At 53.3% G+C, this 20,811-nt stretch overlaps 8 protein-coding genes across 8 annotated transcripts; 3 read left to right on the top strand and 5 right to left on the bottom strand.

Annotated features, from left to right (window-relative positions):
- Window positions 1–1,613: 1,613 nt before the first annotated feature.
- Window positions 1,614–5,006, bottom strand: PC9H_007771 (uncharacterized protein; the record flags this gene model as incomplete). The annotated part of the gene is made up of 4 exons (XM_036777299.1): window positions 1,614–2,178; window positions 2,282–4,623; window positions 4,689–4,913; window positions 4,980–5,006. 4 exons carry the CDS (start codon window positions 5,004–5,006, stop codon window positions 1,614–1,616), a joined length of 3,159 nt encoding a protein of 1,052 aa, XP_036630919.1.
- Window positions 5,007–6,635: 1,629 nt separating this feature from the next.
- Window positions 6,636–9,473, bottom strand: PC9H_007770 (uncharacterized protein; the record flags this gene model as incomplete). The annotated part of the gene is made up of 8 exons (XM_036777298.1): window positions 6,636–7,416; window positions 7,473–7,588; window positions 7,643–7,777; window positions 7,827–8,020; window positions 8,085–8,941; window positions 9,000–9,064; window positions 9,123–9,151; window positions 9,215–9,473. The coding sequence occupies 8 exons, from the start codon at window positions 9,471–9,473 to the stop codon at window positions 6,636–6,638; spliced, it is 2,436 nt and encodes an 811-aa protein (XP_036630918.1).
- A 368-nt stretch (window positions 9,474–9,841) lies between these two features.
- PC9H_007769 (uncharacterized protein) lies at window positions 9,842–11,795 on the bottom strand (the record flags this gene model as incomplete). The annotated part of the gene is made up of 12 exons (XM_036777297.1): window positions 9,842–10,032; window positions 10,083–10,111; window positions 10,263–10,390; window positions 10,502–10,672; window positions 10,730–10,807; window positions 10,861–10,909; window positions 10,971–11,024; window positions 11,083–11,204; window positions 11,265–11,333; window positions 11,403–11,421; window positions 11,470–11,555; window positions 11,613–11,795. The coding sequence occupies 12 exons, from the start codon at window positions 11,793–11,795 to the stop codon at window positions 9,842–9,844; spliced, it is 1,179 nt and encodes a 392-aa protein (XP_036630917.1).
- Window positions 11,796–11,932: 137 nt separating this feature from the next.
- On the top strand, window positions 11,933–13,020 carry HIS2 (histidinolphosphatase; the record flags this gene model as incomplete). The annotated part of the gene is made up of 3 exons (XM_036777296.1): window positions 11,933–12,091; window positions 12,148–12,714; window positions 12,766–13,020. The coding sequence occupies 3 exons, from the start codon at window positions 11,933–11,935 to the stop codon at window positions 13,018–13,020; spliced, it is 981 nt and encodes a 326-aa protein (XP_036630916.1).
- An 8-nt stretch (window positions 13,021–13,028) lies between these two features.
- On the bottom strand, window positions 13,029–14,783 carry PC9H_007767 (uncharacterized protein; the record flags this gene model as incomplete). Its single annotated transcript, XM_036777295.1, has 1 exon — window positions 13,029–14,783. The coding sequence occupies one exon, from the start codon at window positions 14,781–14,783 to the stop codon at window positions 13,029–13,031; it is 1,755 nt and encodes a 584-aa protein (XP_036630915.1).
- A 512-nt stretch (window positions 14,784–15,295) lies between these two features.
- PC9H_007766 (uncharacterized protein) lies at window positions 15,296–16,982 on the top strand (the record flags this gene model as incomplete). The annotated part of the gene is made up of 5 exons (XM_036777294.1): window positions 15,296–15,503; window positions 15,556–15,608; window positions 15,658–15,721; window positions 15,773–15,910; window positions 15,961–16,982. The coding sequence occupies 5 exons, from the start codon at window positions 15,296–15,298 to the stop codon at window positions 16,980–16,982; spliced, it is 1,485 nt and encodes a 494-aa protein (XP_036630914.1).
- A 195-nt stretch (window positions 16,983–17,177) lies between these two features.
- On the top strand, window positions 17,178–18,347 carry PC9H_007765 (uncharacterized protein; the record flags this gene model as incomplete). The annotated part of the gene is made up of 4 exons (XM_036777293.1): window positions 17,178–17,572; window positions 17,627–17,674; window positions 17,736–18,078; window positions 18,150–18,347. The coding sequence occupies 4 exons, from the start codon at window positions 17,178–17,180 to the stop codon at window positions 18,345–18,347; spliced, it is 984 nt and encodes a 327-aa protein (XP_036630913.1).
- Window positions 18,348–18,522: 175 nt separating this feature from the next.
- On the bottom strand, window positions 18,523–20,620 carry PC9H_007764 (uncharacterized protein; the record flags this gene model as incomplete). The annotated part of the gene is made up of 11 exons (XM_036777292.1): window positions 18,523–19,132; window positions 19,189–19,233; window positions 19,418–19,599; window positions 19,657–19,672; window positions 19,724–19,781; window positions 19,827–19,980; window positions 20,036–20,082; window positions 20,138–20,212; window positions 20,264–20,366; window positions 20,422–20,484; window positions 20,537–20,620. The coding sequence occupies 11 exons, from the start codon at window positions 20,618–20,620 to the stop codon at window positions 18,523–18,525; spliced, it is 1,437 nt and encodes a 478-aa protein (XP_036630912.1).
- Window positions 20,621–20,811: the final 191 nt, after the last annotated feature.

The raw sequence follows: 20,811 nt of genomic DNA, 5'->3' as shown, positions 1-20,811 counted from the left end.
GTCGAAAATCGTTACCGTTGTCTTGCTCTTGTTCTGTGACTGGTGCGTCCTATGCCTGCCTTATATGCATCTCGTCTAATCGTTATTCGGGGGACTGTGTCTTCGCTGGCTTTAGACATGCTCGGCATCACTACAGACCGATAGGGACGGCGAGGTCACTAGGGGCTCATGCAGGCCTCAGGCCTCAGGCCCTGGTGCCACAGCTATCATTTCGCTTGGAAATGGCTCAAGTCCCTGCACCAGTTCCTCAATGACTTGTGTCGTCTCTTCGCACGGTCAGCATTATCTGATCAAGACAAAGGTTAAGTCCACGTGGCTCCTTCTCTCCCTCCTCTGGCGGTAGGTTGCTTCGCCCAGCTGAGAATTCACGATTCACGATTCACGATCCTTGATGCATGGTGCATGGTGCATGGTGCTTGATGCTTGATGCTTGATACCTACTCTCTCGACTCGTGGTGGTATGCCCAGTCTCAAGACATCAATATCCACTCACCCACTCACCCACTCACCCACACTCTCTTATCGTTACTCGTTTACGGAAAACGCCTTCACGCCTCAGGCCTCAGATCCCGCCATAATCGTAGTTACATGTCCCTTCTCCCACCCCCTGCCCCCTGGCTTGCCCCTACGCGACTTCGACGACTTCGACGCTACTTCGACGGTGAGTATGATGTCCCCCAGAACACTGTATACACTATACACTACACGCTGTAGAGTAATCTCGAGCCGAGCAATCAAGCAATCAGCTCAAATCGGCGGCCGGCTTCCCCTTCCCCTCCCCCTTCCGGGTGACCATAGCCTCTCGTCAGAGTCTGTTCTCGTTCTCCGCCTGCTCTCCGTTCTCCGTTCTCCGTTCTCTCAGATACTCACTTCGACGACACGTAGGAGAATCTAGACGCTGCACGCAACGACGAGATTTCAAAATGTCACCAATCCGACTTGGTTACAGCACGCCGACACACCTACTGAACGCCTACTGAACATCTCACCAGCTACCCCGACGCGACGCGACGCGATATCCACGAGATACTCACCATCAATATCCAGCAACACGCACAACACGCACATCGCACAGAGTCAAATGATATTACGATACCCTCGTCCGAGTTGTACGCGTTGTATAGTCTGTAGTTATGTGGTAATGTGGTTATAAGGTATAGGGAGGTTCGACGTTCGATGTTGCATGGATGTTCTTCAGGCCTTTGATAAGTTCTTCAGTCTTTCGACTGGTCGGTCGATCGGTCGTATCCAGTGCGCCGTATCCAGTATGCACCATAGATATCGAGCCATACCAACTGAATGTTAATGATCAAATATAGACCTTGCGCCGTCCGGAGTCCAAAATTACGAGCTCGAGCTCGAATGTTCTCTCATCTTCAGAAAACACAAAGTTCAAACGTTGCAATGGGATCGAAATTGAAGTGCTTTACACACTCGAGCTCATGCTGGGCTCAAAGGTAAGTACGCGTTGAAATCCAAGTACACAGTACACAGTACAGAAACACAATCTAACACATAATGCTACAAACAAACAAACGATTCGAGGAAATAACCCCTACATCCTACCTCCACCTGCCACCATCCCACCAACGTTCCACCACCGTAACAGAGACCTACATGATCATACACCCCCATCCGCCCTCCTCCCTCTCCCTCTGATTTACCCTCTGATTTAGCCTCTCCCTCTCCTGCGCCTCCCTCACATCTTCTAGCAGCCAATGTTGTGGAATCTGAGCCCGAAGCTGCACCGCCCTCGCCGCCCTCGCCGCCGCCAGCCGTTGCTCTTCAGCCTCCGCCTCCCTCACAGCTTGTAGGTGCCATTGCTGTTGAACCAAAGGCCGAACCCCGGCCGCCCTCGCCGCCCTCGCCGCCCTCTCCTCATCCACCCGCCGGATGTGCGCCCGCAGTCCTGCAGCATCATCATTAGCCCGCTCCCGGGGGATTGGTGCTGGTACTGGTGCTGGTACTGGTGCTGGTTGTATCAGTTGTAGTGGTGGTAGCGGCATCAGCACGCGAGCCTCCTGCGCCTGCCGCAGAACCAGCTCCTGCTCCTCGAAGTTCACCGGCTCGGGCACAACCTCCTCATCGTGGATCCCGCCATGCGCGGCGTTCATGTGCCCGTAAATCGTCTCAGCGCTGAAGACGCCCATGCACCACCAGCAGATATGCGCGCCGCATCTACAATTAATCACAAAGCAGAGCGCATGAGTAAGGGGTATTGATACGTTGATGCGGTGAACAGAGAGTTTAGTTTAACCCGAAGCGCGGGGTCGGTGCTCACCTGCAGGCCATGTGGTTGCACCCGCCCGCCTTCTCGATCGGCGCCTGGCAAGTGGGGCATTTCTTCATCTGGCGTATCCACGCCTCGCTCAACCCATCGTGGTCCTTCGAGACCCGGGCACCTTCGCAGGACATCCCTTCGTGCCCGTCCTCATGGCACGCCGCGCACACACTCGAGAAGCACGACGGACACTGCACGGTACAACCACTCTCTGCCCTACCCTCCGTAGCAGCGCGGTAGATCTGCGTGCAATCCGGCGTCCTGCAGTACTTCAGCCTCTGCGGGTTGCGCGTTACGTGCGATGTGAATGCCGCCTCGAGCAGATGCGTAACGTCCGCGGGAGGGAGGAAGCGCTGGACGATGGGGATGGGGATGGGCTCCGCGCACGCCTCTCCGACGCACGTCAACGGAAAGTTGTCCGCCTCCTCTGCGCTCGTCAGGAGATGGCGCATGCACGGCGTGCAGTAGACATGCGCGCATCCGAGCACCAGCGGATTCGTCGCGCTATCGTAGCACACCGGGCAGATGTGGTCCGTCGACGCGCTCGCCGCGACAGCAATCTTCGCCTCCTCCTCCGCCTGGTCAATGAAGCTCCGCAGCGTATGCCGCGCCTCCTCCCCGCGCACCGTGATCATGCAGGACGCGGGGTTGAAGCGCACGTGCTCGGCGCCGAACATCTCCTGCAGCGCGGGCACGCCCTGGCGGAGGAAGAAGCCCACGCTCTGCCTTGGTATATTCATTGCGCATTCGCGCGACGCGAGCTTCTGCAGCTCGGTTTCGACCATCGCCCGGATCGCGTCGACGACATCGGGCTTGCCGTACGCTTTGAGCACTTTGCGCCGGTGGTCAGCCCGCAGGAAGCCGCCCGTATCCTGCGCGACGGTGCGGACGAACTGGCTCTTCTGGTACCCCAGAGACGGGTGCCACCCCTCGATTTTCTCCCCCGCAGCCAGGTTCTCCACGCGCACTTTGAGCGCGCCGACGGCCTCCTTCACCTTCCCCAGGAGACGCATGCGCACGACATCCATATTTCGCTGTTCGTGGATCACGAGGTTGCACGCGCTCTTGTCCTTGATGCTCTCCACCAACGCGTCCCACTGGTGCTTCTGCGCGGCGTACTGGGCAGTGGGGACCGTGATCGTGTATTGCATGGGCACGGGGAGGTGCACCCAGAATACCGACTCCTTGATGCCCATGCTTCGCGCGAAGGTGCCGTCGCTCAGTGTGTGGTGCACGCGCTCCGCAGCGTCGGAAGACTCGAACCGCGCTTTCACCGTGGCGATCCCATCCAGCGTCTTCTGTCCGTTGTTAACCTCGTCTAACGACTGCAATCCGTTGGAGATAGCGGCAATGTGCCAGCGCAACGCGTCCATGACCTCTTGATCTCTCTGCTGTGTGACGGGCTGTCGCATTCGTCTCACAGACGGTGTGCCAGTAAACTGGCGGATGCACTCCGCGTCGACAATGGGGTTGAGGTTGTTGATCATGATGGAGTTGGGTTTGAAGCCTCTGATACCGCGTCCGGGAGGGGGCGTGTTGACCGTGACTCTGACGCGGCGCCCCATTAATACTTTGCCGTTCAACGCCTGTACATGTTTCCTCGTCTCCTCCATATCGGAGAATTCGGCGACGAAGCGCACAGACGGAGAGCGCCACGAGATCGTCAGAACATCTGTATCGCGCACGGCAGACGAGCCCATTCCTCCAGGCAGATTGTACGACCCCACCTCGAACACAAGCTTCTCCTCCCGAAACTCCACGCCCTCCAGTCCAGCCGCCATCGCCATTCCACTCTCTGCGTCTGTGACGATGGTCGCCGTGCGCCCGCCCTCCGGCGTGGCTCTGCTCTCCTGGATCTGAAACCGACCGGGGTCGATGCCCTGGTCCAGGAATATGTTCGCGATCTCCCCCTCGCGCGCGTCGGCGGGGAGGTTCTTAATCTGCACCGTACAGCACTCAAACCCGGTGATAAGGTGTCGCACGTCCAAGCCCGCGCCGAAGGTTACTAGGGAGCCGAGGATGCAGAATTGGGTGGTGCGCGCGGCTCCCTCCCGCGCGATCTCTGCCATGCGGGTCTGGTACTCTGCATCAGAGGCCTTGCGTAGGGCTTCTTGCTCGGCGAATCGGGCGGCTTCGCGCACTCGCAGTGCCTCTTGGATGCGTGCTTCTTCTGCAATACGCGCCTGCTCTCTCTGCTCCCTCTGTACTCGTACTCGAGCCTCCTCACGTATGCGCACTAACTCTCTCTCCTCGTCTTCGTGTTCTTTCACCCGATCTCGTTCGCCTGCCTGCTCCTCGAGTTGCCTCACTTGAGCCTGAAGTGTGTTCTGGTGCCGCTGGGCCTACGCACATTTACGGAGTTTTACTTTAGTCTTGAATGAGCACGATTTCATTGATCTATACTTACCTCAGGGTCGTGCCCAAACCAGCATTTCGCGCCCTTTGCACATGAGCCTGCCCTCCAGGCCCTACATGGGATCTCGCCGCGTTTGGGCTTCACGTTCGCATTTGCATTTGTCTGGTTGTTCCTGATACCGCCACCACCATTACCGCTTGACGACGCAGCAGCAGGAGCATTTTGGTTGCCTCGTGGTGGTCTCCGACGAACTCGTTGACGCTTTGCTGCTTGAGACTATACATAGTGCAGGAGTATGCTCACTTTAGCTTGGGACCAATGGATCAGGTCGGTATCGCGTACCTGTTGAGAGCCGTCAATCTCAGACATGGGAGAGGACTTGAAGAAACGGATGAACAGCCGCAGTACTTGAAGAAGAGGGCGTTAAAGGCCTCCGGCGATGAGAATGCATCGAGGCCCATCAGAATCTCCATGCTGGGATAGGCAATTGGGCTGTTGGACTGTTCGCTTTGCTTTATGGGCGTGGCTTCGATGAACGCCGCAGCTGAGCGCTTGAGCTGCGGCAGTTTCTCAGGAGCTTTCTCAGGGGTATCGTCCTTCTCCGCTCACTTTCATTCTTCGCGACAAATTCTTGATTTTTGTTGATTTGCAGCAGCATTAATTTTTCTCGCAGAGGATTCGTCTATCTAAGGTTTCGGGACGATGCATAACCGAGCCTTGCCGCGTTCGACCCGAACATGAAGTGTATTCGACAGCCGTATTTCAGCTGAACGAGCGGTGCAATTATCCTATGTTCCTGGGTGCAGGTAGAGAGAATATTCACGAATGATGTTGCGCTCTCACTTACCCTAGAGTCACCAGGTACTCGAGCTTAGGACTCGTAAACCCACACGAAGCCACTAGCAGCCCTCGAGACAGCCACTCAAGGCCGCACTGTGTTCCCAACCCCATATAACCGGCCTGAATTAATTCATACTGTCGTTTGCTAGTGGAGCAATATGTACGAATTCCATCGCGTCTCGTTTCCGAATGGTCAGCTGCTCGAGACTTTTACGCTTCGCCGACCAATCACCCTCGCAGTGGCCGATACCCAGTTCTTCCCTGTCTTGATGGAAGCGCAAAACCCGTCATCAGCCACCCAGGCAGCCACACCTCCCCGCGCCATGTTCTCAACCCCGTAAGTGCCCACCCAACAGCTTTCAGTTCACTGGGAATCAGGACTCGGACCGCGCCCCACTTCTTCACGAACTTGAATCAGGAACAAGCAAACGATCACGGCAACCCACCGTGTTCTGCCCGCGAAGAGGATGAGAATGTTCTTCCGATACTCCAATGGTTATATAGCTTCGACCGGTATGCTGCAGAGTGACAAAGTACCCTCACTTCGCGCTCTGCAACCATCCGAACATCGTCCCAAATATCTGCCCTGGTGCCCAACCAACTCGCGCCGATCCCCAACGGCGTTACCTCCCCACACCACTACGGTAGTACGGATGCATGTCCCCCTGCGTCGTCGCACGTACCCACATTTCGCGACAAAGTCCACGTTAACGGCGTATCCAAATGGACACACCAACCTAAAGCTAAAAAGACGGCATTTTCGATTCGACGATGTGATGTGAACACCGCGAACATACCTTGTTTGTTGCATTTGCATTGGGTTGCCCAAAGCGCCTTGACATGCACGCCGTTGTTGTAGGTGTTTTCCCGTTCTAGGCCACGGGTCTCAGGTGGGACAAACCCACTTATACCGTTACTCGCCCCAGCGATGGTGCATATGAACCTCCTCCTCCTCCTCACCGCTAAGCTCACGCCCAGGTTGTCTCAACTCCCATGCTAAACCATAAACACAAGGTACGTTCCCCAAGCGAACCAATTGTTCATCCGCTAAACAACAAGATACCAGAGGCACTCATACATAATGGCTATTGCTACAAATGCAGATGCAATATTACGATGACTATAAGTTAAACCGGCACGACAACCACGACGGACATGCTATTGTTCAGGGAAGAACCCCAGCAAGCCCTCCTGGTCGTCCCCAGTATCGTTCTTGTCCCCGGAAGCCCTTGAAGTATCTAATCGAATCTTCATCAGCTCGTCCCAGAAGAGCGTCGGCCCATTGTCCGACTTCTTGAGGAACCCGCGAATGTGTTTGAGCCACTGCTTGACGAGCCTGAACCGCATCTCCACGTGCAGGTTGTTCGTCGAGTTGTGCTCGAACGGGGGGAGGCCCTCCTGGTACGCCAGGAGCGCCACCTGCCCCAACCAATAAAAGGGTAGCCCGTACGACATGAACGGCGGCTCCTCGTTCGAACCCTCGGAGTGCGGCGTCTCCGGCGAGTGTATCCAGCTTTGCAGCCAGTTGTGGAGGCCGTACTGTAGCCGGTGGACCTGCTGGTTTGTCTGCTCGGTGTAGTCCTCGGCGATGTTGGTCTTTGGGAGGCGGATCTCCATGCAGACGGTGAAGAGCTGGTAGAGCATGACGTGGACGAGGATGAACAGAGAGAATGGGTTGGAGATTATGGGTGTGCTGAGTAGGCGGGGCTCTGTCATAAGTGAGAGAGCCTTAGGCATGCTCTGCCCGATGAGCCGCGAAGTCGCGTCGCCGTACGGCGAAGACGACTGCAGGAGCATGAACCATTCCTTTGATGAGGCCGCTTTCCACAGGCTGTCCTCGCAGGGAAGGTAAAGCTCTACTTCCCCAGGGAGATAAGACGGCGGAAGCGCGAAGTATATGCTATGACAGCAGTCGTGCAGGTAAGAAAGCAACAAGGCCCTACGCGACACGTTGAGTATTCGTCCAGACACAAAACTTGAGTGGACAGAGCTTACCGCTTGGTCATTTCGTGGAGAACCCACTTCCGCCACATGTCTTCGATCGAGGATTCGGAAAGCCTAGGCGGGATCCACGCAGTGTTCCTACTCATCAAGTTCGCGCGCCGGACCATCTGTTCATGGTGGATCAGTGAGGAAATTCCCAGGCGGACAGCGTGGGTGCGTACCATGACAAGCATCCCGTGATAAATACTGGACGATGCTCTCTGATCAACCTTCTGGTGGAAAAGGCCTATCGTCTGGAGCAGGACTACAGCAAGTATGAAGTCTATTTGTTCGCTACAGTCGGTCGGGTTCTTGGCCTGCCATGTGGTCAGTTTAATTCCCATCAATAACGGCAGATATACTCACGAATTCCTGGACCAGGGCGTCTCGAGCTGTCTCGAGTACGCTGTTCACAAAGCTAGTCGCCTGCTTCGTCTTTACGAACAATGCACCGCAAGCTTGCATGGCACGCAGCAGCACCTGTGGCCTTCCATCTACCTTGAACGTTGCGGGATGAACGATGGGCATCTGCGCACAAAACGCCGAGAAGAAGATGTACACTAAAACGGAAATCAATTATCAGTATTCAGTGCCGGGTAGGCATATGGCCAGGGCGGCACTTACGGAAATGGTCGAGCTCGGCAATCTGTAAAGTATAACCGACACCACCGTTATTGTCGCTCTCCGACGCCGAAGGGCTAAGCGGGTCTGGCGCAGAGTATGGTGTTGAGTGGTGCGCCGCTCCCACCATGCCCGCGTCTAAAGGGAGCTGTTGAGGTTGGCCTTGCTGTGTTTCGACCGGGTTGATGGAGAATGGAAACTCTGGTGATCCGGACCGACGCGCAAAGGGGAACACGCCAGCACTGGTGATGCCTCCCGCGCTGTTCGGTGGAGAATCTTGGAGCTGCGTTTGCGAGAAGAGCGTGCTGAAGAAGGGCTCAAAGAGATCGCTCTGGTACATCGAGCTCAAGTGGCTGTCGATTGGGGTATGTTCGTTATCGGTTGCCGAGTCGGATGATATAAAATCTGGGGAAGGGGAGGGGAGGGGAGGTTTGTCCGAGCTGTCATATCGCTGTGAAACAGGAAATGAAAAGTCAAGCGGAATAGATGTGGATTGCAGGTCAGACTCTGACAGCATGTCGTCGACGTCGTGTATCTGTGGCGTTGAGTTGATGGTGAAGTTGGAGAAGCATGATTCGGGGGTGGCTGCGAACAACGACGAGGGGGTAGGTAGGGAGGTTGTCGACGTAGACGGCGACGGGTTGGATTCGTGGGCAGAGGAAGACGTTGGCGCAGGTGCAGTTGGAAAACTTGGCGAAACCTTACTGGTGGATGCATGTGCACTGTTCCTCTTGTTCGGCAAGAACACGCATTCCTTTCCGCGTGATGTACACTTTGAACAAGGGAATTTGTTGTCGCATTTGATCTTGGAATCGCTGCAAGGTTGACAAGACTTTTTGCGTGAGCGGCCGGGGTTTAGGCTGTGGAATGATATGGAAATGTGAGCCCAGGTTGTGGGTCAATGCCTGCAGTGCTTACGGATCATTGCAGCTTCGCTTGTGTCGAGTGAGGAGGTCGCTGCGAGTAAACTCTGCTGCGCAAGTCTACGTACCAGAGGGTGTCACTAGGGCACAAGCAGCGGTAGTTGGCAAAGGTGCTTACATCGCATCGGTGCAGCCTTTCGTTTGTATCTAGGAGGGATGCGCCAGGTTAGTTTGCTGTGTGCTTCGACGACGGCCATCGACTACACGCACGCGTTCTCAGATGGCGGTTCAGATGGGTTGTCCGCGTGAATTTCGCTGGACAGTGAGGGCAAAGCTTAGTCTGGGGGAGCACAGGTACGTTTCCTCTATGGGATCGCATTTTGGACGGTGTGCCGTCCTTCTTCCTGAACTCGAAGGGCTGGTGGTCGAGCTCAGGGATTTCTGGCCTAGAACCAGATGAGGCATCGGACAAAGAGGCAGTATCGAGCGTCAAGGAGGCTGAGGGGGAATGAGTTCTGTCTGGGGCCATCAGAAAGGCTTGCGGGGCTCTGAGACTCCAAGTGGATAGCGGGGAGAGGAGTTGATGGTGGTGGGTCGAGAGAAGAAGGCCAACAGATGGATTGAAGTAGTGCTGCAATTTCAATTTATTTCAATACACGGACAATTGCTGGATGTAACAGCGAAGGGAGCGTATCCATAATGGCTCACGCGTGGAGTTTGAATTTCACCAAGGCCCGGCTCCTTCGGGTGGGCGCCTCAACGGACAACCCAGGAACGCGCATGTTCCCCGGCCGGCGGCAGTAGACATTTTAAGGTAAGGTATGATATCACACAGATCACCGTTGGATTCCATCCACCATATCTCTGCCGCTACGCTCTCGCGAATGTCGCCTAGCTTTAATTGCCAAGGTCCGCTGCAGCCCTTGCTTTCAAATCCCCCATCTCTCTCTCGATTGCCCATCTCACACCCGCTTCGACATCGTCGGCCTCATATGTCGGGCGTTGCGAGGGAGGGCCCTGACTGGGCTCGTACACCCCCGTGTGCACCAGAACCGAAGGCCATCCCGCAGCATTCGCTCCAGCTATGTCTGCAAGATCCCATCAACTCGACATCTAACCCGATATGTCCAAGACTCACCAGACTCTGGGTTATCTATCGTGTGTCCACTAAATATCAGCACCCCCACGAGATGAACATGAGGGAATGACGCACCTCCCACCATATACCTGCGCAAATGGAGCAAGGGCACGGGCGCAGAAATCAAGAATTCAGTTGGTTTCGGATGGCGACGGAACACGAAGCGACGACCGAACTTACACCGGTGGCAGTTTCCCTTTCCAGCCCAGTTGTCCCATGTGAGCTTTTAGCACCTTCTCTGCAAAGCGATATGTCGCTTCAGTGGGTTTGCCGTACTGAATGTAGGGATATTCCGATCCTGTCAACGCCTATCAAAGTATCGCATAAGCTGAGCCGTCCCAGTCGCATGACCATCCCACGCAGTTGGGCCATCTATGTCCCACTGTATTCTACGCGTGCGCCGCCACCGTGCCACATACCTTGTAGACGGCCTGGAATGCCTCCTTGAAGGCACCCTGTCCTAAGCGAGGACGGCTGAAGTCGGATCGCCATAATAAATCGGGATTGCAGAAAATCAGTTCTATGGGTTTCTCAGCCGCTCGATATGGACCTCCAATTATACCACCTGAGAGAATGATATCGCATAGAATCTGTCGTGATGACAATTAGTTCGATATCGATGGGCTCGTTGCACGCAGCACGCGTACCTGTATGTCCAGTGACCAGTTCCGGGGGTCATGGAACACCAAAGCGGCACTGATAGGTGTTTGGGAGAAGTCGACTAGCTTGGGGTGTATCATGAGCGGAGGCATTGCGAGTCTAATCTAGTCAATCAGACCTTGGCAGAATGACGTTCGTCTGATGTCAACTCATGGAATGGCCAAACGCTGCAAGTCCAGGCCTTTGTGTCAAAAATAAACGCAACATCAGCTGGAAGCGGAAACATACGAAGGGTTCCATGCGTGTACGTCCAGCGTAGTGTACACGTTCTTGAAACCGTATCTTCGGGGGAAGCAGGCTTAACCGGGAATGAAGATACAGGTATGATAAATAGAATTACCCCTCCGCGACCTCCCGTACCCGATCAAGCTTGCCACCGAGGACAAGAACATGCTCATCGGCGAACTTTGGAGCAAAGGTCTTTAGGATGGTGTGTGCTTGGATATACTGGGATGGGCGAATCTAGACATTGCGAACGTCATGAGAATGCAAAGAATGAACGACTGCGGGGAAGATTCATGCCTCGAAGCCAAGTTGCTTCGTCAACCTATGACACCGGTATTCCTCTCCGACACCTCCCCCATTCGTAAGCTATAGGGTCAGCGGAACGCAAGCCATGAATTGAGTTCCCGGGCCAAGGGGACGGGTGGTCACGCTCACCAGAATATACGGTATCTTTCTGCGATCAATTGCAGCAGTGTGGTGGTCAACCCAAAAAGCTACTCACATTCCCCACTCATTGTTTCCTTCCAGCATAGCCAAGGCCCGCTTCGCGGCAGGAATAACCTTAGGACCTCGTATCAGCACCCCATCCTAACAGAGATTAAGTTCCAGCCGTATCATAGAATCTAGATCCACGATTGCGCGCACGATATCAAAGACAAATGCCAAAGGCGGTCGACCACTGGAATGTTCGTGAAGGGTTCTGCATTTCGTCAGTGTTATTGGTGCTCCGTTCTGTATAGAATGAGCGGGGCAGCCCCGGAATGCCTTGAGGCTGGAGAGACCGAGGGCGCGAGGATGGGGAATCTGGGGTAGTCGTGACGCGAGCATGGTGGTGTGAGTGGAATTAAGGAAATAAGGGAGACCCCGTTCGATCGTCCGTGCCGTTGTTTAGTCGCCACCCTGGAACCAAATAACGCGCGCGCGCAATGGTTAGCTAGCATGATAAGCGCCCATAGATTATCCCGATGCCATATAGTCACCACTCGCATTCGGGCCAGTTCTGCCAGCACGCGACAGGGACGCTCGAAGAAGTTGTACAAGAGGCCATTCGTCAAAATTTCAAGGTCTATGGGCTAACTGAACATGTCCCTCGTTACAGGGAAGAAGATCTCTACCCTGAAGAGGTGATCAGTCAAGCATGTTCTTGAATAACGACGGAGATGCCAATGAATTCATTCAGGAAGGGATGCCTCTGAAAACACTGGAAGACAAGTTTGAAGGCTTCTTGGACGAAGCCCATCGCCTTCGGGTTATTTACAAGGAGCAAATCTCCCTTCTGGTGGGGCTAGAAACCGAATACATAACGATCAAGGACTTGGATAAGCTGGAGTTGTTGCTAAAGAAACACCGAGACCTCGGTCGCATAGACTATATCGTCGGCTCTGTCCATCATGTGAACGAAATACCCATTGACTTCGACAAAGCCACATACAAAAAGGCCGTAGCGTCTTGCATGTTGGATTCCGACGCGAGCGACACCGACAGTCCTTCACTGGAGCGATTTCTGTGCAAGTACTTCGACCAGCAATTCGACATAATCAGTAGATTCCTGCCTGAAATTATAGGCCACATCGATCTTTGCCGCCTATACACACCTGAGGTCAAATTGGAGGACTTCCCGAATGCGTGGCAGAAACTTAAGAAGAATATCGAGTTCGCGGCTTCATATGGTGCTTTGTTTGAACTCAACGCTGCGGCATTTCGCAAGGGTTGGGACACGGCATACCCAGGAAGGGACGTAGTCAAGGTGCGTTCGTGAATGTGCTCGACTGGTATTCGGGTATTCAAATCTTCATAGCTCATTCAAGAGCATGGGGGCAAATTCACACTTTCAGATGATAGCCATGGGCCACAAGGCGTCGGGCTCAACTACGACAAGCTAGAGAAGTATGTTCAGGACGTCGGAATATCAGATATATTCTATCTCTGCCAATCGGAGGGGAGCGCTTTCTTCGACAGAAACGTGCGTGTCGTAGGGGAAAGCGTCGATAACCTATCCGTACACAACCGAGCTACCATCAATGCACCCACACCGCATCACGGAGATACTTAACTACGTTCTCAACCACGCTGTACTATCTCCAACCCATGATACACTCTCCATAGCACATCGAGAATGAAACGGCTGAACGTGCTCCCCTCTGTCCCCACAGCTTTCCAAGCTTTGCCTACGACGATGGCGTCAACGAATGGGAGGAGGTGATCTCTCAAGGGTGTGCCGTCATACCCACTAACAAGATTCAGCGTGTCGTTGATAGTAACCAGGGGCGGGGCGTGTTCTTGCGATGTGGGTATGAAATCGTTTAGGAAGAAAGTACAAGGGAAAGTCTGCAGCAGGTAACTTATGACGGTGTCCTGACGGGGATTCTGCGCGTCGGTGGAAACGAAGATAGGAGTATTGAGGGGAGCAAAACGCTGTGATGTGTACTTTGGTAACCAGCACTGAAGCTTGCCGGCTTGTCCATTTGTCTTCGGTGTCGTAAGTTCATTTCGCGTCTCATGAAAGTTGTGAAGGTCGGCGAGGAAAGTCTGCAGTCCGTCCTCGTCGTCATCATCCGTAAAGCCAAGGACGAGCCGAACCATGTCATGGCAGATAGTCCGGATATTTGATTTACTCTGCTCCAAGAACTTGCCGTCGCCCAGGCGTATATGGGCGCCGATGTAGTCGTCAATACCCATTTCTTGTGACAGCGTCAACAAGTGGCGCTTGATCTCATTTGATACCTGTTCGATCTGGGGAATAGTAGGGATCATAGATTTACGAATGTCACTTCGAAGTTTGAGAGTTGAAGGACGCAGCCTCAACCGCGCAGAGCCAAAGAGTGTTCCAAGCTGTAGTAGACGTTTATCGGAGGTATCCCGAGCCAGCGCGTCGATACGTATGCTTTCTTTATATTTTGTGGACTTTTTGTTGGCTTCTGACATAGACATATCCGTGTCGAGAAACACGTATTGATACGGATCCGTGTCGGTAAGTGTATAGACGTCCTTCCCATCACCATATACATCGGGATGGCCTACGTTGATACCAAGGTTATCGGACAGCCATGCATGTGTCATATTCCAGCGCTGAAGCAGTTGTTGAGAGTTACGGATCGCGGTAAAGTTGACAAGCCAGTCCCAGGGCACGAGTGTATAGTCGAAGTAGCCGTAGCATTCCGGAGGGGTGAAGCGAAACGTCCTGGCACAGTGTTCAAGGCCTTCCTTTCCCTGTAGACCAAGCGCTCTTCGTAGAAGGTCGTATCTCATGTAATGAATGACGCGTTTTCCGAGCCTTGCAGGAGGGAGCAGAAGGGTACGATTCAGTAGACGTGCAAGAATTAGGGCATTTTCGAGTGCAATGCGTTGATTATGATATCCACTATGAGGGAGGTATGACAGAAACTTTTCGTGTGGGTCGCTACGTGTAGTGTACGCGTCTAGGTCCGAAGCCTCAGGCTCAAATTGGACGACTTGAAGAGGAAGGAGCGGGGAGTGCGGAGGGGTCGAAGCGAGACGGTTAGCTGGAGTGTACGCGTCTGAGAGTGTTGCTTGATCCCACCTCGTAGTAAATAGGTAGTAGGCGAAGCCGAACGAGGTCAGGCAAGCTGCGACCAGAAGGACGACGATCGTGGCCATGCACGTCGACATGGCCATGTTCTGAGTCGACTGGCTGCGTTTTCGCCTGATCGGCTGTCCCGCATCGCCTGTACTGGAACTTCCGCTACGCGTCGGGGTGCTGGGCATAGGTCCCCGCATTCGGTACCGGCCCTTTTCCAGGTTCACAGAGGGCGAGCCGACCTCGCGATGCTGATTTGCGAGTTTGAAGGGTATCATGGGTATAATCCTGCGCAAATCCTGGGTCAAAGGCGAACATGCGATGCAAAACGATAGCCGTTTACCTTTGCGATGAGGAGAGGCAGGAAACGAAGCGCTCGTTGTGGCTGTGAAAGCGTTTATGGGCGCCTGTCGTTCCTTTCACGTTGACCATCACCGACATTCGTTTCGAGTCCCCTGAAAAGGCTGAAATCACCAGGAATCTGCCAGGAAATGATGAAAGAGACCATGGCAATGGGAACTGGCAGCACGAGCACGCACACGCACCCCAGATCCGAGGTCTCCGTTGCGAGCCGCTTGTGATGTTGCAGGCGGCAAGCCGTTGCACAGCACGACCTCACCAATTCGTCGCCATGGAACAACCAACCAATCTCGGACACACGAGCGCATCTGTTTTAGATGATCCCAAAACACTGGTTTCATCCCCCATCTTTAAATTGAACGCTCCTGATTCCAGCCCTACATACTTTGCTTCCACCTCCTTCGTTCTACTTCGTCGACCATAAAATATTATGCTGAGTGTCCAATCACCGAGCCCAGCGATGACCTCAAACGAAAAGGCACCCCGTCACCGACCGGCCAATCTTATGCCCCCTTCACCTCGCCCGCTTTCGACACCAGGCTTGCCTATGCATTCTCCGCGTCTTATGACTCCCACGAGCTCTATGAGGCCGACGAGTGAGCTACTTGGTAGCGCAAACAAACTTCCGACTCGAGATGGTATGTGGCGCAATTCACTGATCACAAAGGCCCAACTGACGGGTCCGTAAAGTCGAAGCGCTTGATCAGTGGTTTGCCAACTTCCAAATCTATGAGGCGACACTAGTACGTGATTCTATTGCTGTGATATGTGATGAGTACTGATGTATTGTAGGAGGAAATGGCTGCTGCTTCAACGGAGCCAAAATTCAAGGAAGAGCTTAGCACGATAGAACATTGTAAGCCATTGATGTCCAGCCGCAGCAACGTTCTCTGACTTGCTGTAACAGGGTTCAAGATCTTATCAGAGCCCGAACGCACCGCTACACTATACACGCTACTTCAGCAATCATCCCAGATGCAAATACGGTTCCTCATAGCCGTACTCCAACAGATGATCAAATCTGATGCCAACCCGCCCCCAACTGGTGCGTGTCAATGAAGTATCCCATCTGTCGAAAACTGACTGTCTTTCTAGCCTCGATCGATGGCCAGATCAAAGGCAAAGCCACCCGAAATGCCCGCCCTCCGAGTCTCAACCTACCCGATCCTTCCACCTCGCTCCCATCCGCTGTCGAATCAGCATCTCTCCGATCTGCAGAACCTAGCGCCAATGCTCCCAAGAGTGTGGCGCAAGAGCTTCTCGTCAGTGCTCCGGCAGACGAAAGCTGGGCCAGCATGGTCAAGACCCCATCAACCCCCATGTTTGGAGCCGCCAAATCACAGAAACAAGAACAACCAACAAATCAATTCAACGGGGGCTTTACGAACCCCGCAATGGGTCTTCAAGGTATCCCAGGCAACCCATTCAACAATCTCGGTATGATTGGCGCTATGGGATTGTCCCCTGAAGCGCAGATGCTTGCCGTGCAAATGATGATGGGAGGATATGTCCAGCCAGGGCAGATGCAGATGCCACACCCACAGCCTCATCGCCAGCCCACTGGATCGAACACCAACAATAATCGCCAATCACGTCAGCCTGGTAACAACTGGCGCGCTCCCGCCAGTGCCCGTTTCCCCACAAGTGCACTGAAAAGCGGCGGTCTGAAGTCCAGCGGCCTCAAGAGCAGTGGGCTGAAAAGTAGTGGATTGAAGAGCAGCGGCCTCAAGAGTGCCAACAGTACTGGCAGCGCTGCTACGCCTCGCGAAGAAGACTTTGATCCCGAGATGCTCAAGGACATCCCCGCTTGGCTCAAGACGTTCCGCCTGCACAAATACACCAGTTGTTTCGAAGGCTTGACTTGGCAGGAGATGGTTTCACTTGATGATGCCGCTTTGGAGGCGAAGGGAGTTGTAACTCTTGGCGCCCGAAGACGGCTGTTGAGGACATTCGAGATGGTCAGGATCAAGATGGGCCTACAAAGCGCACCTGCCGCAGATGCTTCGACGCCTTCTGCCACCGATGCGGCCACACCAACAGCTCCCAAGACCGCTGTTGACCCACCTTCTTCCTCATCACCATCGCCAACTGTTCCCCCTTTGTCTGCGACTGTATAATGCAGGACCATTACAGCGCGCTGAATACAGGACGTTCACATATCTTTTGTTGTTACCCTGCCACGATATATCAACGTAAATTATCATTGTAATACTTCGGCCACGCACTAGTCTATAATGTTTTGGACTTTAGAGGAATACTGAAAGTCACACGGTGTTACTTTCCACCACAATCATGACCTATATAATTCTTGCATGCTACCAATACCTGTGTCGTTCGGGGAGCGGCCAAGACGGTCGTTCTCTCGAAAACAATCGCGTCGGGGCGTTGTAGATGCGCTGCTCCAGCGTTCCCGAATCACAAATCTGGGCGTCATCCTGCTGGCTTCCTTCGCCGTCCTTTCGTTCCTTTACAACTTGCGCTACTACGTGTCCGAAAGCTACACAGGGGCTGCACCTCCTCGCAGCATACTCGCCACAATCTCTCGCCAGGATGCCGAAAAGCTGAACCACCTTGTTATTGTACCCGGCCATTCTATTTGGACAGGACACAACGCCAATGAGCGGTTGAACGAGGACGATTGGATACTTGAGTCATATCAACGGGGTGGAGGTCGTGTGGCCGCGTTTTATGATCATATAGCCAAAGGGTATGGGCATTGTACTCATAAGGTAGTGCCAGCTTAACGATGAAACGCAATCAGAGCAGAAATAGCGGTCAACGATCCCCACTCCCTGCTCGTCTTCAGCGGGTCGGTACTAGACTTCTTACTTGACATGCGTACTCTGTTGCTGACTCAAATCCATCCTTAGTGGGCAAACTCGGATAGGCTCAACTACGACCGAGGCCGAGTCCTACATGCGATTGGCCCACAAATCCAACGCATTCAACCTATCATCGCCTCAGGCGCTCTTCCCCCGTGCGACGACTGAGGACTTCGCTTTGGACTCCTTCCAAAACCTTCTCTTTTCCATCGCACGTTTCTTCGAGTATACTGGCCGATACCCCGAGCGAATCACTGTCGTTGGATACGAGATGAAAAGGAGACGCTTCGTCAAGCTTCACCGGGCCGCTCTGCACTGGCCAATTGACAGATTCCACTATCTTGGTGCCGATCCTTACGGCGAAGAGGGCGTCCAAGCACAGGACGGAGAGGTCAGTCGATGCCGACGCCCAGCGTGCATGCATGGCTTACTGATGTGCTTCTCTTCATTTCTGTTCTGTAGAATAAAAATGGATATCTGCCATACTTGGAAGATAAATATGGGTGTCATTCGTATCTTCTAACAAAGCGCCGTCAACGGAACCCTTTCCGCCGATTCCATCCATACTATGCATCTGCACCCGGGTTGAAAGGTTTATTCGACTGGTGCCCCGACAAGCCGACGATGTTATTCGACGGAACACTTCCTTGGAGTACTTAGACTTTGGCTAAACACTTTGCAATGATCATCATTCGCTTTAGCTCCATGCTCTCTCTTCTAGCCCTCTGGCCCGGAATGATGAAACTCGATGATGCCGCTCATTATACAACATATAGGTTTGCGATTATTACTAGAGAAGTAGAGTACGTTGTTACATGCTACTTTGGGCAGACCATTACCGCGGATGGTCTTCAGGAATGATACCACCGTAAGGGTCTCCATAATCCAAAGTCCACTGTGATGCTTGCGAGGCTCGTCGTGAACTTGAACCATACTGGTTCGACGGTTCGCCATAATCGCTTGCAGCTGAATGCGGCGAACTCCACGAACCACTCGCCTCGCCGGAACGCTGCGGTGATCCATACCTGTTATATATACTTTCAAGACCAATGCTAGCCCTATTCGCCTCAGGAATTTGGACCTCTGGTGGGGCGGTACGCGTGGTGTCCTTAGCCTTCACCACCTTCAGGGGTGGCACAGGGGGATCTGCGTCGAGAGAGTACACCGAACCGCCCGAGTCGCATGAAGAATCGGGGTGCCGGGATACTGACGTTGGCGTCTCCGGGAGCTTCTTCTCATCAACACTGCTAACCTTGGTCGATTCGGAACGAGCATCCGATTCTTGATAATATGGATCAACCCCCGCTTGGACAGGAGGGGGCGTAAGGGGTCTAGGTTGGGATATTCTCCATTTGCCCACTGACAATGATTGGGGTGGCAGAATCCGTCGCGTCGTGGAGAATAAGATCACGTTGACTATCCCTGATAGAAGGAATACCGATCCACTAAATAGATCACCGGTCATTTCTTATGCCCTTCAGTGACAATGAATAGTCCTCACCTGAATATTGTCACCTCAAATGGAACCTTGACTCCGGCCCACACACTAAATCGAGAAATTGCGATAGGAAGTATCAGTATTGTGTACGCCACCTGCAAGAACCAGAGTATGGGTCATGAGTAACAGCGACTTGACAGGACAGGCGTAATAGAAGACTTGCTGGATATCTGAAAGGCAGAGATAACGATGAGCCTAGATGCTAAAGGCCGACACAATGACCAAGACTTACAGAAGCATCTGCTTAGAAATACGCATCGTGTGGCTATCGGCAACTCGACCTCTCCAATCACCGCCGCTGTCGCGTGCGAGCTTGCGAAAGCGAAGGTGCCAACCGTTCACAATGAGGTTCCCCCGAAGTCGTAAATAGATGAGAGTGTAGATCACAAAACTCAGCACTGCAGAGGTAAACATCTAGATAAGGGGCAAGTTCATAACGCCGCATGATCAGGATTCGACTCGGGTACGCACGAACATATAGTCCAGTCTACGCGAGAGCGTCAATACACGTCGAATAACCGATAAAAGAAGCGCTGACGTTATACGTTCCGCTGGATATTCAGGAGATATCCAGCACCAATAACCAGAGATGGCGTCTTCATGATGTCAGAGCAGGCTCGAGAACCATACAGCATACTCACGAAAAGGTCCCTTTTTTACTGTATTCAAAGATGCAGGTCCAGCGATGACAATTGCACCAATACCAAACCACCCCGCAATAAGTGTGGACCATAGTACGAAGTGCCGTAGCTTTATCTCCAGAAACAGGAGACAGAATGTGTTAGTAGCAATCACCTAACGGGTGAATTCAACTTTTCGAAGGGTCGAGGTAACTGTTTGTCAGACATACAAGTGTCCATACGGCGGATCCAACATCGGACAGATGCTTCAGCACACCTGCAAGAAACATAACGTTAGACCTACAAATCGCCGATCACCGAGGACTTCCTACCTTGCGCAACACAGGTGCTCCCATAGTGCACACCCATCTGTCGAATCCAGGTCGCGCCGAGAATGGAACCAACCGCTGGATGTGGTATGTCAGAGCCCGAACTCGGTGTAGCATAAATAAATGGACCTTGAAAGAAGTCGCACAGGAGTAACGATATGAAGTATGCGGCGACATGAGTCCGAACAAAGAGGTTCTGGTCCTTCCAGCTCCTCGTGTTGAAGGCCGAGAGCTAGACATTACCAATTGATTTAAGTCGTGGGTGATAACAAAGTAAACCAACTCACCACAATGGCGCCGAGCAGTCCGACAACTGCGACCAGTGAGAAGCATGAGATGACGACAAGAGCCTAAGATATCTTCATTCGATTTAGTGACATGCGAAGGATTGAGTTTACTTACAGTAACGCCATTAGCTTCCCTAGCGGTATATGGAACCGTAAGTTGGAAGACGTCACCGTTGGGTAACTTGATTGCGTCGGCCATGAATTATCCTGAGTCCCAAAACAGCTGATATTACAAGAAACGAAAGAATATGACAACAAGAGGACCAGCCTCGGAAATGGTGGAAGGGAGGGAGGGAATGATTATCCTGACGGTCAACGTCGAAGATGAGGGCTAGCAGCAAGGTGTGCATGGACCGACTGGGCGGTCGATACTGTCCTAATTCCCTGACA

The sequence above is a fragment of the Pleurotus ostreatus genome, assembly GCF_014466165.1.
Source record: "Pleurotus ostreatus strain PC9 chromosome Unknown scaffold_5, whole genome shotgun sequence".
Taxonomy (NCBI): domain Eukaryota; kingdom Fungi; phylum Basidiomycota; class Agaricomycetes; order Agaricales; family Pleurotaceae; genus Pleurotus; species Pleurotus ostreatus.
Note: the sequence above shows the minus strand (reverse complement) of the source record. Positions and strands in the feature narration are given on the sequence as shown.